The sequence below is a fragment of the Musa acuminata genome, chromosome BXJ3-11 (assembly GCF_036884655.1).
Source record: "Musa acuminata AAA Group cultivar baxijiao chromosome BXJ3-11, Cavendish_Baxijiao_AAA, whole genome shotgun sequence".
Classification (NCBI taxonomy): Eukaryota; Viridiplantae; Streptophyta; class Magnoliopsida; order Zingiberales; family Musaceae; genus Musa; species Musa acuminata.
Genome location: NC_088359.1, coordinates 5,617,300 through 5,633,880, shown reverse-complemented (window position 1 = coordinate 5,633,880; position 16,581 = coordinate 5,617,300). Strand labels below are relative to the sequence as shown.

At 40.7% G+C, this 16,581-nt stretch overlaps 3 protein-coding genes across 7 annotated transcripts; 2 read left to right on the top strand and 1 right to left on the bottom strand.

Moving 5' to 3' along the window:
• Positions 1–718: 718 nt before the first annotated feature.
• On the bottom strand, positions 719–6,717 carry LOC135653120 (CASP-like protein 5A1). Of its 3 annotated transcripts, none has more exons than XM_065174634.1 (4): positions 5,928–6,717; positions 4,925–5,862; positions 1,513–1,645; positions 719–1,161 (listed from the first exon to the last, which is right to left on the bottom strand). In XM_065174634.1, exons 2-4 carry the CDS (start codon positions 5,134–5,136, stop codon positions 970–972), a joined length of 537 nt encoding a protein of 178 aa, XP_065030706.1. In that variant the 5' UTR covers positions 5,137–5,862; positions 5,928–6,717; the 3' UTR covers positions 719–969. The 3 variants fall into 3 exon arrangements, with proteins under 3 accessions (XP_065030706.1, XP_065030707.1, XP_065030708.1); XM_065174635.1 differs by having other exon boundaries at positions 4,925–5,853; XM_065174636.1 differs by having other exon boundaries at positions 5,932–6,717.
• On the top strand, positions 6,031–6,723 carry LOC103970920 (uncharacterized). Its single transcript, XM_009384835.3, has one exon. The coding sequence runs from the start codon at positions 6,031–6,033 to the stop codon at positions 6,721–6,723; it is 693 nt and encodes a 230-aa protein (XP_009383110.2).
• A 2,056-nt stretch (positions 6,724–8,779) lies between these two features.
• On the top strand, positions 8,780–13,468 carry LOC135582179 (uncharacterized). 3 transcript variants are annotated; one of them, XM_065174599.1, is made up of 4 exons: positions 8,780–8,917; positions 9,041–9,122; positions 9,265–10,858; positions 12,878–13,468. In XM_065174599.1, exons 3-4 carry the CDS (start codon positions 9,317–9,319, stop codon positions 13,259–13,261), a joined length of 1,926 nt encoding a protein of 641 aa, XP_065030671.1. In that variant the 5' UTR covers positions 8,780–8,917; positions 9,041–9,122; positions 9,265–9,316; the 3' UTR covers positions 13,262–13,468. The 3 variants fall into 3 exon arrangements, with proteins under 3 accessions (XP_065030671.1, XP_065030672.1, XP_065030673.1); XM_065174600.1 differs by having other exon boundaries at positions 8,785–8,917; positions 8,999–9,122; XM_065174601.1 differs by having other exon boundaries at positions 8,805–8,921.
• The last annotated feature ends 3,113 nt before the right edge of the window (positions 13,469–16,581 follow it).

The window sequence follows — 16,581 nt, the reverse complement described above, 5'->3', positions numbered from 1 at the left end:
GTTTTAATATTTTTGAATACATTTTTTTAATGATAAATGTGTCAAAAATATTATAAATAATATAAATATTATATATTGGAGATTAGACCAAATCGAATCGGTCGATATATATATATATATACATATATATATATATTCTCATTTCAAATAAGTAAAGCCATATGTGGAAATAAACTAAGGAACTGTCGACATTAAAGCATGCGTCGATCTCAGGTTACGGTTCTAACGACTGCGTAGGTGAGGGAAAGCTATGTGCGTGGCCTTTTGACTTGGCTCGTCGACCGATGCCGACCATTAACGGAATAGGCCATCGATGATGCCCATCGCATGTGCGCCAACTGTCACTTTGACCTTTGAACTCCGGTCAACACAAAGATTTGACTTTTTTTTATTTCAACTAATATTAGTATTTTTATAAAAAAAAAAATATGATTTACTTATATAATATAAAAATAAAATTTATAATTTAGCAGAAGATGATGATACAATTATAACAATGTATGAATTACAAATAGATTTGATCCTTTTCGGATCAATATACATGAACATATTCATAACATAAGTTGAGAGCAATTCAATCAATATTTCACAGATTACCAGAACTGCAACCCATCAGAGAGCAAATCTCTCTCACTCCATTATTCTCGCCTTTCATACAAACCGAGTGACTTGTGAAATGGAGTACTTAAATATGATTCATTGTGCGTAAAACAAGCAATAGAAGACCAGGAAATCATTTAAAGAACAAAGGTTGAATGACTGAAACACAATGTCCAGTGAGCAACAAATGTAGAGAATGGAGGCTACCAAAGTTGTACATTTCATCTGATATCTTGCACAATCACACCCAGGAATTCATACTATACAGATTGACAGTAATGGCAATTTGACTGTTGATAAATGGGGGAGAAAAAGAAATCTTCAAGGGCACACCAAAAATTGGCAATTAGGAGCAGCCATTCTTGCTTTTCACCTACATGCCAGTGACCAGAAGTTCATGAGAAATGATGGGCAGACTGCAAACCAACTGATGAAAGCCATCGCCGTTGCAGTCTCGAAGCTCGTGCAGTGGTTCTGTGAGCATATGTTGAGATCATTGCCGATCAGTACTGTAATGCCGGAAGATGCACAAGCAGCTGCAAATGTCAGTGTGGCCGTGATCTGCATGAGAAATCAAATTAATGCACTTTCCACTGCTTAGATATTTACATGAAAAAAATTGTGCAAATCTTATGTCGGGAAAGGAGATTTCTAACTAGTCTGACTTCACAGTTATAGAGACATTTGATAGGGGCACGGTTGGTTTGAGCTCACCGACAAAGTTAATTGATGCATACTAAATTGCCAGATGAGAGACTTTTAAAGGATGAATTTACTTTTGTGAAGTCCACAGATTGAATTTATATGACAACATGCATCCTGGTGTTTATCTGCATGTGAAAAACCTCTTGATTTTGTTTAGAACAAAACCACGAAGCTAACATCCATCATGCAGTCGACCAACTACCTTACCCCATCTCCAAGAGTAAACAAACGCAGTGCTCGGGGATTCCGCAAGCAGCGTTTTACTAGAAGTGCATATATATCCAGAAAAGCTAGTGAGATACTCCACAAGCCTTGTAAGATGGTTGCCGCAACCAGATAACTGCAGGATACGGAAAAAGTTACTTCAGAAGGTTCAGAATTTCTGTTCCGTATTGTGAATCTAGAGTTGCTAACTATGTTGCAGACAAGAGAGCATTCACCATATATGCCCACACTAACAATCTTCAAGAAGTATCTTAATTAAGAAATTTAAAGCGAGTTTTAATTAGATTACAAGAGCATCATGATTTCTTTAGATATAACTAATGGCTTATATTTATAGCTCCTTAGCTGCCTATTCACAAGGGCTTCATCACTCAGTTCGTGAATTTTTCAGAACACAAGTAAATTTGCAAACTAGGCAAAAACAAAAATGACAGAGACAACCAGCACTATCCATCAATACATCCAAACAGATATCAGTGCAGCATGGCAGCAGTACATCTATTTTGAAAAGTCAAGGACATGCCAGAGAAGCCAAATGAAATATCATGTTATCAAGTCGAAACAGACTGTTCTGAAGACCCTTCCTCAAGCTTATCTACATGGATGAAGATAATGTGTATCATGAGAAATACTTTACATAGGGCATTTCAAAGAGAATATTCTTAATTTTCATATTATCGATGATAAGAGCAAATTTGATGGCTTTAAAAGAGACAATAAAAGGCAGAGCAATGTACAAGTTATTGAAACTAAGAAAATGTAACTTGAAAACCAACAGCTGCTGTTCACCATAATTCAGCAATGCTAAGACTAACTTGGTCACTTGCAAATGCCGATCCTAACACTCCTTATTGTCGACCTCGACCTCTGTCCCAGTCTCCCAGACTCAGTTTCTTCTCCAAACATGGTAATGATATATTAGTCAGGCTATATTTATATAAACATGAATGTTTGAAAAGAAAGAATGACCAGAAAATATTACTGTGATTCCTTAATTAAAGGTTACGTAGCGTCATAAGAGGACAATATATTTTCCTCGATGCCATATGAGAAGTTTTTGGGCTTAAGAACGAATGGATAAAATTGACAAAAGAATTAAAATCTATATCCATGGCAGAAAGAACCATGGACAAAACCGTAATCAGCAGAGCAACGATGACGGTATCTCCACCTTCTACTTAAGAATTTCTTTTCCTTATCTGATAGTAGTAACAAAAGATATTCTAGAATCTTAAGAACTCAGTGGCAGTGTGATGAGACATACTCAAATTCTAATTCCTCAGAGGTTCTAGAGCAACTCGAGACATTTGAGGTACTGGTAAAGAGATATATTGGACCACAAGAACATTAACTTTTTGCCAAAATTTACTTTAGGATTATAATCATTATTATTCTGAATTACTTTGGCCTTGTGAACAATTTAGCAAGATAAATTTCAGAAGACAAAACCTCCAACCAGGCAAAAGCATGACATCATCACTGCACCATATATAAACCCATGATACTGAAAAAGGGATGATGTAAGTGTGTGTATTACATAAGTGCACGTTGTTACGCGCTAACAGACTAAAAGTGTTGGACAAATTCTGGCCGATAAACCCACTAAGTCTCCTTATCAAAACAGACACTCGAATACATGTACCTATTTGATTCATGCAACTATATTCATGGAACAGTTGGCTGCATTGACATGCATGAAAAGGGTCTCCTTGGTACAATATGGATTCGCACATGGTGGATCATAAACCTTTATGGGAGGCACATAAATTAAGATATTGTATAGTTTCAGATTATGGTCGCTAAGTTTGAGTGGGCATTAAATCCTTCCTCCCAACAAGTTTCAATTGTTTGAGCAAAGGGCAAGACAAACACAACCAAAAAGAAATTGACTTGTGTAGCTGTTTGCGAGTAGCCATCAATAAAATGTCTGAAAATAATAATATGGCAATAACGGCTTGAGAGTCTGACTCATGCTGGAATTCAGTCAAAGGCGCATTCTAACTCTCTTAGCCCATCAACAGTTCAGGAAAGTTCAATGCAAGAATTGCATGCATCCAAGAGAGGCAAGACTAGTGAAGCCCCATTTTATGCACTTTGGCACTAACCACCAAGGATTGTGAACCATTAAAATAAGTAGAATGGAACTTGTATCCAGAAACAAATATCCAGTAACCCATACCCTAACCCAAAGAAGATGGAGGGACCCTGAAAAAATAGATACTTGAAGATAACACAGATTATGATGACGAAAGGCAAACTACGCGTAACAACAGCATTTGCTCTTTTCCTGGCAGTTGCTGCCAATGCCCACACAAGCATAGTCAAAAGCAATCATTAGTCTTCAAAGAATTAAATCCTGGTACCAATCCTGTAATGGTCACCTCATGGACAAGTATGATACGTTGGTACGGCACACACCAGAACATCACTGAGAAAGTAATAGAATATTACTTTTGATAATGATAACATAATACAATGTGCTTTTGTACATGGCCAGACTGGTACAACGCATATGATATTTGAATCCATGACTATCCTTGTTGCTATTGCCGCTTCTCTCTGTAGTGACAGGAGCATACATTCTACATCGTTTTCTTTGTAATTGACTTAAAGTTGGGGTGATAAGCTATTTATGAGCCTAATGGAACTTACTCTAAAGTAATTATTTTAACAAGTCTACAGTGTATCAATCAGGAGCCTCATAAACCATTGACTTGGTATACTGGCTGAAAGAAATCAATTAACAAGGATACATGCATCATCAATCAATAAGAAACATTAAGGAAGACAAACTGAAACATTCAGAAGAAGAGGCCAAGGTCTCTTATAATTCAAACGCTGAAAGGTCAATGGATAATTCCTGTAATGGTATATTTGTTTTAAGAATCTGAGTTGTGTTAGCAAAATTTTATCCAAATTTTTATTTTTATCATACAGCAAACTGTACTAAAGAGCAAAGGAAACCAAATCACAATGATCAAAACATGGTGTATAACTATTGTAACCCAGTTGGTAAAGTTCTAACAGTAATTGCATCCACATGCAACAGACTTTGGAACTCCAACACCAAAAGAAGATAACCAATGGAGTATCAATAACATTTGGACTCTCTTTAGACATCCTAAGCATGAAACCAAAAGAAAGATTTGTTTATAACATGAATGAAAATTCTTCCACCCTGATTACAATGTCTTGTTGATCATTTTAATCCTAAGCACATCTATTTATGGTTCTCAATGATATTAATGTCTTAATAAAATAGTCTGTCAAGTCAAGAATGTAGAGAGCACAGTAAGTGATCTCTTCAACTAACTAGTAGAGATGCTGGTTCTCTTAGAAATGCTTCAGGGTAGAAAAAGGAAGAAAGAAGGGAATCGATGAAGGGCCAAGTTACCAGAAGGCAGTGACGGAGGCAAAATCGCTGGCGGAGACCATGACGCCGAGGGCGGCGGCCGCGAACACAAACTGAGAAAGGCGCAGCGCGAGGCCGCCGGACGTCCCCGGCATGCCCTGGATCTCCTTCATCCTCACCCTCGGTGGGTTCTCGGCTGCATCCGTGAGAGGCGGCGCCTCCACGGGGTGCACTGCCGGCCTGCTCACAAACATCTCTCCTAGGCGAACTCCCAGTCCATGACGGCCGACGAGGCTACCAACTAGGCGTCAGATCAGGTGAAATCCCATCATCATCACCACCCTACCACCCCCCTCGTTAATCGAGATCCCTCTCTTCCTACCTCCAATTTGCCGGACTCCGGAATAAGATATGATTCTTGTATGGAGGACGCGATAGCAAAAGGAGAAGGATCAGAGAGCCGAGAGAGCGACGGCGATCGAAAGAGCCAGCCGAAGACAACACGACGAAAAGAAAACACACGAACACAAAACGATCGCTAAGTGTGTGACGGAAGATTTCTAACTGGAATATGTTTGTGGGAGCCACAAATTCCTCCAATCACAAGACAGTTTGAGCTGTATGGTGTTGTGTAGAAGACGTAAACGTCTTTAATATACAGGTGTGTATATATATATATATATATACCTCAGCGCGTGCTCGGCAAACGTGTAAATTGGCCGTCTCTTACGCCCGCATGCTTTCTTTGTTCTTACGCCGTCACAGTTATTTATTGAGGACTTCCGTTTCCTCTACATTGCCCCAAAAGACATACCCACCTCGGACGCTACCCGAGACGGCATAAGCCTCACAGATGGGACCCGGTCCAATCAAGTGTGTATACAAATATACGCCACGTGGTTTCATGTGGTACGTGTGTAGTATGCTTATGGACTCAAAAGTCAACACTCACAGAATCTTTGACCGACGACCTGTAAGACCTGCAAATTCCATGCATGAATCCGTGGCGTAAATTCATTTACTCGTATTGGATCTCAATGCTTACCTACGTGGTTATTTGACGGAGTGGCGGTGACGGCCAAATACGACCTTCCAAGACTGTGTTCGGAACAAAAGGCCTCTTCCTCCTCTATCATCTTCTCCTCGCCATGAACCAACAAGATCTGGACTGCGTTCTGGTGCCGGCCGGCCTCACCATCATGTTGGCTTACCATCTATGGCTTCTCCGCCGCATCGCTAAACACCCGACCAAGACTGTCTCTCTCTTTCTCTCTCTCAAATGCATACCTGTTCATGCAGATGTTGGCATCATGATACAGAACTCGACTAAGAACGGAGTCCTGGCTATCCAAACCCTAAGGAACAACATAATGGCGTCGACGTTGTTAGCCACCACAGCGTTCATGCTCTGCTCGGTGATCGTCTACCTAATGACCAACAGCGGCGGGAATGGAAGCTCAAGCAAGCATAGCGGACAGGACTTGGTGCTGGGCGACCGAAGCAAGCTGGGTCTCTCCGTCGAGCTGTTCTCCATCTTAGTCTGCTTCGTGCTCGCCTTGCTTCTAAACATCGAAGCCGTTCGGTACTACAGCCACGTTAGCATCCTCATCAACGTGCCTCTCCGGGGCCGGCGGTCACCGGCGCACCTCGATACAGCGGAATATGTCGCCAAGGCCATGAACAAGGGGAGCTATTTCTGGTCTGGTGGACTCCACCCCTTCGACCTTTCCCTTCCTTTCTTCCTGTGGATCTCTGGGCCCATTTCCATGGTCATCCGCTGCTTGCTACTGGTGTGCTTCTTGTACCGAGGAGGAGAAAGAGAATGGTGGTGGTGGCGGTGAGAGGATGGAGAGTGCATTGGGGGATCTGCGCGACCAGAATCGACCGGTTGGGTCCAGATCTAATCGGTCACATGCAATGTAGTATTTTTAACGCTGACAACATCGCATTATGCATGCACTTTGGCATAAGAGACAACCAAATCTGCACTATCTCACGTCAACAAATGCAATGCACAGAATCATGTGTGTGCGTGTGGATCTCACACTACTTCCTCAACACGTCAAGTTCGTGAGAGGCTACTGCCGATGTGTTTGTGGACAATGCAGCTTACAGAGAGTTTCTTTTCAAGGAATTTGGGGTATCGACGGTCGATGAGGAGATTGCTGCTATTATGATGGTGAGTTTGTCCGGTTAGTGGTATCTTTTCGGTGACATCAAACTCATATTCTAACTCATATTCTAACTTTCATGTTAACGCCGGCAATTCTCTCAACAATTTAGCAGAGTTAGAGTTAGTGTTGGTGAACAAATATGTTGTGACTGATGAGTCAGCACGGTCTAGTTCACGAGCCGATGTCGAGAGTCTTCGGTCGATGAGTTGGTTGCTGAAGTCGGTCACGCTCTCGGGTCGGGGCGGGGCGGGGCGCTGGAAGCCGTGCGCTGACGTCTCTCGATTGGGATGACGATGGTAGCCCGGTGAACTCCGCTTTCCTGCACATAAGACCCTTGTCGGTTACCGATGTTGGCCCCTCCGATGATCAAGTCAGTGCTTGGTAGGGGGGTATTTGTTTTTACCTCCCCTGGCCAGATGCCGACTAAGGGTTTTTATACTATTGCATGAGGGTCGACCATATGTAGGCTTGGTGTGCCAGCCGATCCTCGAGAGGCGCATTGGTATCTTTGTGCGATCGCTGTCTCAGGATGTGCGGGACGGTGCCAAGTAGCTGTTGTACGTAGGTTTAGTGTGCCAACCGATTCTGGAGGGAGGTATCGAGGAACGCCTTCGTATGGATTCTGACTGGACACGTGGAAAGGGTATGCGTCGGTGGTGACGTGGTGATGATAAGAAATGTTCAATAGAAGCAATAAGAACTAGCAGAGTCAGTATCCAAGTATCAGCAAACGATCATCATGGCAAAATTTTGATGCTGACAATACTTTAGATAGGGCATTTCAAAGTGCCTTATGTAATTATTTATAAGATAATTATGATAATAGTTAAGAAATAATATATATATATATATATATATATAATCTATGTTATAATAATATTGAGAAGGATATATAAAGTTATCATAAAAGATGAAAAAATATTTATATTCGTAAAGAATTAGATATCGTTTTGAATAAGATAAGTGAGAATTGTTTAAAATGGTATGAAATATGGTCAGAAAATAATTACTATTAATAATGAAGAAAATCTTAAAAATATTTTAATAAAAATTATAAAATAAATATATAATTACTTTAAACTTAATTAAATTTATAAAATTTTATATATTTCAATTACGATAAAATATTTATGTAATCAATCCTAAATAATTAGAATTCATAATTTTATTATTATTATTATATTATTATTTTATAAGAAAATATAATTTACTATAAAAGAATGTCTCTTATGGTATGAGATGCATAGTCATCAATTTTATCAATAAACATCACCTTTAAATAAAATTATTTTTTTAAAAAAATAAATATGAAAAGTTATGTTAGGAAATAAAAAGCATCTTTATGTTGTCTTCTTAGATTTGATAAAGATAAATTAATTAACGGTGACACGTGAAGTGATTCATATATTTCTTAGATTGCTGGGGATTCCATATCCCAAATGTCATGTCCACTATAGATCACATCGTCCTCTACATAGTAACGGAATGATTCGGTCCACCCATCTCTCTCTCTCTCTCTCTCTATATATATATATATATATATATATATAAAGAGAAAAATCTTAAATAAAAATGGTAGAGAAAATGGGGATTTGAACTTTCGGGTGGGGCCCAAAACACTCGGGAGGAAGAGGATAACAAATGTGGGGTCCACGACAGCACGATGGTAGTCTCGTGATTCATCCCAAATCCCAACCTCTTTCCGTAGTTTTCATCCAGAGGTTTCAATTCCAAATCAAATCGATCCCAATCAACAGATCGGGGAGAGAGAGAGAGAGAGAGGGATCGACTCCCCTCATTTCCTCTGTCGCCGGAGATCTCTGATTCGTCGGCCCAGATCTCACTTCTCCCTCTCCGTAAGGTAAGTAGGTGGTTGCTTCGATCCGTAGATCCTTGGATTGTTTTGTTCGTGGAGATTCCTTTCTTTGATTCTATCTCACAGATGGATCTGAGCTTTACTCGTGTGATTGGTCTCGGCTCGTAGATCTCCTCTCCCAGTTGCAATATTTGTCGGCGATACACTCTTCTCTTTGGGGCCGAACGGTGGTTTCCGGCGAATGGAAGAGGTAAAGCATGTTTCGACCTGTGCTCGCTTTTGAGCTTTTCTAGGGTTTCCATGGTTGCTTTCTCCATGTAGGGACATGATTTTGTTTCTCTTTTTTGCTGAGCCTTTTGTATGGTTTGTGGTTTATGCGTTTGTTCCGCTAGATGAGCAGCTTATGGTTCTAAGGGAGAGAGGGAGTAATTGCGGAATTTTGGGATGGAGGATCTCTCCAAGTACGCCCACAGTCCAGCCCACCTCGCCGTAGCACGAAGAGATCATGCAGGCCTCCGGCGGATGGTCGCGGCGCTCCCGCGCCTCCCCAAGGCTGGGGAGGTCACCACTGAGGAGGAGTCCCTCGCCGGCGAGCTCACGGCTGATGCCGTCTCCGCCGTCATCGATCGGCGTGACGTTCCGCACCGGGAAACCCCCCTCCACCTTGCTGTCCGGATGCGCGACCCCATCTCTGCGGAGATCCTCATGTCGGCTGGCGCCGATTGGTCCCTTCAGAATGAGCATGGATGGTCGGCGCTGCAGGAGGCTGTTTGCACCCGTGAGGATGCAATCGCTATGATCATCGCCCGCCACTACCAGCCCCTCGCTTGGGCCAAGTGGTGCCGCCGCCTCCCTCGCATTGTTTCTTCCATCGAGAGGATCCTGGATTTCTACATGGAGATCACCTTCCACTTCGAAAGCTCAGTGATCCCATTCATCAGCAGGATTGCACCATCTGATACTTATCGAATATGGAAGCGGGGTCCAAACCTTAGAGCTGACATGACTCTGGCCGGATTTGATGGCTTCAGAATCCAGCGTTCTGACCAGACATTCCTGTTTCTTGGTCAGGGTGCTCCGGCTGAGGATGTGCATCCACCACTGCCACCTGGGTCTCTAATTGTGCTTGCTCACAAGGAGAAGGAGATCACAAATGCACTCGAAGGAGCTGGAGCCAAGCCCACAGAAGCAGAGGTGGCTCACGAGGTTGCTTTGATGTCTCAGACTAATATGTACAGGCCAGGTATTGACGTTACGCAAGCTGAGCTTGTTCCTCACTTGAATTGGCGACGTCAGGAGAGGGCTGAAATGGTTGGGAATTGGAAAACTAAAGTCTATGATATGCTAAATGTAATGGTGAGTGTGAAATCAAGAAGGGTTCCTGGTGCTATGACTGATGAGGAGTTATTCACCGTCGACAATGATGAAAGGATAGCCAATGGTGGGGATCTTGATGGGGAGCTTGATGATGTATTGACACCCGAGGAGAGGATGCAGTTAGATTCAGCGCTTAGGATGGATAATTCACAGGGCTTAGATGAATCTGAGGGGAATAGTGGGGCACTGGAAGGTGTTGAGAACTCTGAATCCAATGGTGTAACCAAAGAGAGGACAAGCTGGTTTGGTTGGAGCAGCAAAAGGACTTCCAAGAACACTGGAGGTGAGGATGCAGATGATGTAAAGAATAAACACATGAAGTTGTGCCCAGAGAATGGTCATCATAAATCTGAATCAGCAAAGGAGATGGGAGATATCAAGAAGGGGAAAGAAAAAGGCAGTAAGAAGAAGACCGGAAATGAGTCTAATAAACATGAAAGTGAGTTCAAGAAGGGTGTGAGACCAGTTTTGTGGTTGACTCCAGACTTCCCTTTGAAAACAGATGAGCTTCTTCCTTTACTCGATATCTTAGCAAACAAGGTCAAAGCTGTGAGGAGGCTGAGGGAACTCTTGACCACAAAGCTCCCGCAAGGCACATTTCCTGTCAAGGTAAACCGGCAAATGTATACTCTATTCTAATTTTTTCTTTATAATTTTTCTAATTCTTTTTTTGTCAGTATGACCACTACTCTTTCTACTTGCTTGAAATCGAAGAGTAAGCCTTCCTTCTCTAGTGGTTTCACTCTTTTGTCTGTTAAAAGTTGTATTTGCTAATTCTACTGGAAAACTTGCTTTGCTAGTTATGCTGCCATAGTTTATGCATTTGTGTTTTTGTTTTTTTTTATTCATAGATCTATTTACAGGTAATGCTGATAATGCTTCTTTTAGCTGCACATTATCTACTGAAGTATGGTTCAGACATATTGTACTTATTTTCCATGTCAGACATCCTGAACTTCTCATTACCTGGCCATTAACGAAAGGTTTTAAGTTATCCTTATTGAGGAATTCAGCTTTAATCTTGGTTGTGCAATTTTAATGGTTCTCAGTGAAAAGATCATCTCAAATTCTGCTGCAGCTTTGTGTTATTCTTGTTAATTGGGGTGGATTCTTCTGACTTCTACAGAATCCCAGTTTCATTAGGAAGTGTAGCAGTCTAAGTTTGGTCAAAGGCCCTACTTGACGAGTCTTATAACTGCTTTGTTATTGTTTCAGTGGTATGTGCATGTCCTGCAACCCTATCAATCACTGTTTTGTTTCAAATGCTTCTCCAATCTCCATTTCTAAATGTATAGTTTCTTACATTTTATTGGTGAAATTGTGACGTTTTATTTGGTAAAAGGAAAATATTTATTCTAAAGGAGGAATGGGTTCCCTCAGCAAATTTTTGTTTTCTTCCACTTCTCCAGCTTGAGAATTTCTCTGGTGGTAATAAAGTCTCTTTTCTTTTTGTTTTCTTCAGATATGTTCCTCGTAAATGACAATGTTTTGTGAAATTTGGTTCAGTTGGATTAGGTGCAAATTCACAATAGTTCTTTTTAAGTGTAAATCTTTCTTTCCTTAATTTCACTGTTGGAACCAGCTAAGTACCATTTGTCTTGACACTTGTATATAATTTCTCCAGGTTGGAAAATTTGAGAAGCAAATGTGCAATTTTGTCGAGAATATACTTTTTTTGTTTGATCATGTGTCATCATAAACTTTTCTGATGGCTTTCTACTAGCCATTTTTACCCTTAAGGTGCATTTGATGAAGTTTTTTGCAATGATCTGGACATTATGCATTGAACTTAAATCAAATAAATCTTTTGTAATATATCTTCTGCAGCCTTTGAAATTCAGTTTATGTTCACATAAATAGTTAGTTAATCCAAGAGAATTTCAAAGCATTAATCGTGGTAGACCAAATTCCCAGTATGATCTGTCATGAATTTCCACATATATGATTTGCCTTTAATCTAGTCTTGTGATTTCTTGTCTCATTTTTTTGTTGTCTTATCCCTCATGTGCTCAGCTGATCTCAGTCATGTGCAATCTTTTGGGTCTTTGTCCCTTCGCCAGATGATGTGATAAGTTTATAGTAAGAACAGATTATCTCCTCACACCACCACGAATTGTTGTGGTTGTTGCTTTTGTTTCTATAGCATTTTATTAAGTTTAAAGGCCTTTCCTTTTGGAGCAGTGAGTGCTGTTGAAGGGCTCATGGAGTGGTCAATCATAAAAATTGTCACCAAGGTTTTTCGTTATAGATCTGCAATGGTGAAATACTTTAGTGGATGAATCTCTAATGAAAGTTTAACATGCAATGACATTGTTTATAAAGCTTATCCTAATAATATTTCTCTTATTATGTCCTTTCTGTTTCTGATGCAAGGTGCACCTCTGTGGATCATGGAATATGACATAACATGTATTTTGTCAAATCTTTGTCTTGTGGTCACGGAATGGAAACAGTCAATTGGATATCGAAGTAGCCATTAATTTTCAGTTTATTGCTGCATCTATGATGTATTTAAAGATTAAAATGGCAAATTTTCATGGGCAAAATTTCACAATTCAATACTGCATCTATGATGTTTTGACTTTCTCAATCATCGACTTAATAGTATATTTTTTATATCAATTTCAGTTAGCCATTCCCATCGTTCCTACCATTCGGGTTCTCATCACCTTTACAAAGTTTGAAGAGCTCCAGCAATCTGATGAATTTTCGACTCCACTTTCCAGCCCAACTCATTTCCAGGAAAGCAAAGCCAAAGAAACAGAGGGATCAGGTTCATGGTATTCATGGGTGAAACGAAGCCGAGGTGGGCAGTCTAGTGATAGCAGTGAAGGGCGAAGCTGCAAAGATGAGATCGATCCTTTTCATATACCCTCAGATTATACTTGGATTGATGCCACTGAAAAGAAGCGACGGATGAAGGCCAAGAAGGGCAAGAGCAAGCGAGGTACCAACAGAAAGCAATCCACCAGAGGTTCAGAAGATCAGCAACTATTGGATGGTTTCGAATAGCAAACCAAGTGCTGTATATCCGGAATGTTAGGTAAATTAACACAGGTATCAATATGTGTATCTAGAGATTCATATTCATTCCATTTCGGTGAGAAGTGTGTGATATCCTCAGTACCACGCTTAAGTAGTTCCATTTGTTCTTTATTTTGCTTGATGAAATGGTCAGTAGCAACCAGCTCACCCCTCCCGCCCCATTTGAGGGTGTTACCTGCATTATGTTATGGATGCATCTATATCATTAAAAAAAGCCAAAAAAAAAGAAGAAAAATGTAGTGTTCAATCAAAGAACAAAGTTTCTAGTGTGATCCACTCCTTTCTTGTTTTCCAACTTTGTTGTACTTAAATGATGTCAAGTAATTTATGTTGATCGTCTGATGCATTTCATTAAACTATGTTTTACCTGCCCATTCTGCAGTGTGGTTTCTGTCTTTCATGAATTCGACGCTGTTGTTACTATCAATGCGCAGATTTTAAGTTTATTTACAGTCTTTCTTGTTTGTAGTGGATGTTAATTTGATTGTTATGCTGCAATTTCTTTTAATGAAAATGGTTTGCTTTGCTGCGTCTGACCATTTATGGTCAACTAGGTTAGAACTTACAACACTCTCAGTCACAATATTGCAGTCTCAAAAATATATTATTGCTTATATTACAGAGACAGTTATTTTGTTATCAATAGTTTTCAGATCAATTGGCATAATTTTAATTTTTACATCTGAGAAAATTATATTTAGATATCTATGTTTTCAAAGATGAAATATTAAATTCTGTTCATCATCGTTACTTGTTTACGATCATTGTTTTCACTGTCCTCTCTTTCAATTTCGTTATCCTGCTTTGTCATTTAAAATCATTCACGTTGTCTTTGATGCTCTCCTTCGCCTGTTGAGCGTTGCTAGAGACGAAGTCAGTCCGCCGCCTCGGTGGTTCCTTTGGCGGATCCCCATGCATCTCTATTATTGATCCAAGAATCATATAAGTCGAGACACCAAACTGAGAAGATGTGTATTTACTAATGTACCTGACTGGCTGCAGCACCGGCGATGCCTCGGCTCTCCGTCGCCATGTTCGCCTGCCCCGAAGTCACCTCCTCCTTCGTTGGCGCGTCCTCTCCCATATTCCCCTTTGCCACACACACACATCAACTCGTCATTTCAGCCCGTCCCCGCAGTCATAAACACGAACGAGACAAAACGGATACTACTTTTCTCGCACCTGAGAAGGGTGACCAGAAACCGCGAGCTCCTCGGACTTCCCCCGGCGATGGCCGATCCGAGTGGGACGAACCTGGCGATGGCGCCGGTGAGGACGATGCTCGCCATTCTGTTGCTTTCTTGTTTGTGGTGCGGAGGTGATGATGAAGAGGAGGAGGTATTTATAGGGGGGAGGAACGCATGAGGTGGTTGTTGCGCGTCACTGATACCCTCGTCGCCAATAACTGACGTGAACCGCCAAGTGTCATTCGTAGGTTTTGCCAAATGGCGTGTTGCGACAGGTTCAGGGGGTTTCCACTTGGTGGTTGTGAAAACCGGCGGTATTCTCGGAGGAGTAAGTTCTTTGCGGTTCCATTGCAACTTACACCCATTTCGTCACCACGTGCGACTATAATTTGAGATATCCAATGTGACACTCGTAATTTAGTTGCCCGAAGAGGTAGGTGGCTTCTCGTGGTAGAGTCTGTTCAATGGTCGACACCAATATGGTTGGATCGTTTGAAAAGGTGTCTTTCGATACCAACATGATCAAAATATCTAACGAGATAAAACTCACGTTAATTTATTGAATCGTCTGAAAAGGTAATTCTTATCACTAGCAAGGTCAGATCATCGAAAAAGGTGGCTCCTAACCTCAACACGGCCGAATCGCTTGAAATGATAATTTTCAATACTAACGTGATCGAATCGTCCAAAGAAATGAATCTCGACACCAATACGATCAAATTATTTAAATAGGTGACTCTCGATCGAACCACATAAATAGGTGTCTTCTGATATTTACATGATTAAACCACTTGAAAAGATAGCTCCTTATACAAATCTGATCAAATTGCCCAAAGATGTAACTCTCGACAATGAGATGCCCGAATTGGCCAAGAAGAATGCTGCTACTCAACCAAACCTGACCATAAAGCATCCTTAGATGATGACATCGTCAAATCCGATCATAAAGTGCCCCCTTTATAGAGACAAGATTGAGTCAATAAAAAAATATCATTCTACAATAACACAGTTGAACTTGATTATAAAATATCCCTCGATGATGATGACATGACCAAACTTGGCTATGAAGCAGCATCCTTCTACAACAATGTAACTAAACCCAACCATGAAGCACCCTTCTACAATAATATGACTGAACCTAACCATAAACGTTCTTAGATGATGATGTAATCAAACTTGACCACGAAACATCCCTCTATGATGACATGGTCGAATTAGCCAAGAAGCATCATTTTACAATAACAACAATACGATTAAACCTGGTTATAAAGTGTCCCACTATGATGACATGATAATTCCTGCATGAAGTGACATTATATAATGACACGACTAAACCTGATCATAAAACGTCCTTCTACAATGACGCACCCAACCTGGACATAAAGCGTCCCTCTAGAACAACACGATCAAATCAGCCAAGGAGTGTCATGCATTAATGTGATCAAACATGATCATAATATTTTCCTTGACGACGATACAGTAAAATCCGATCATAAAGCATCCCTCTATAACGATACGATCAAATTGACCAAGAAGCGTCATTCTACAATGATATGATTGAATTAGGTCATAAAAAGTTATTCGACAATGATGTATCCGAATCGATATAGAAGCATCCCCCGATAACGACACAAGCCGAATCAACCTAGAAGCATCTTCAGACAACAACATAAGCTGAATTGGCCCAAAAGCATCTCCTGACAGCAACACGAGCCAATTGGTTTAGAAGCATATTTCAATGATAGCATGATCGAAATGACCGAAGCATTATTCGAATAGTAATAGTGTTATTCCGATGATAATACGATCAAATCAGCTCAAAGCACTGATGATAACATGAATGAATAGGCGTAAAGCGTTATTCCAATCACTGAGTGGTTAAATTCAGAGTCTAACATAAGTTGAATTCATCGAGACATGATGAGGGTCAAACAATACGAGGATATGATGTCACGAGCAAGACTACTGCACCTTACCACCACATAGCCCGATACCTCGTCTCTATACGGCCGACACCGCACCACCAAGCGACTTAGTCCAGCAGAGTCGGTCTTGCAAGAAATTGACTAAACTACTATTATCATATCTATGGTCGAAGGA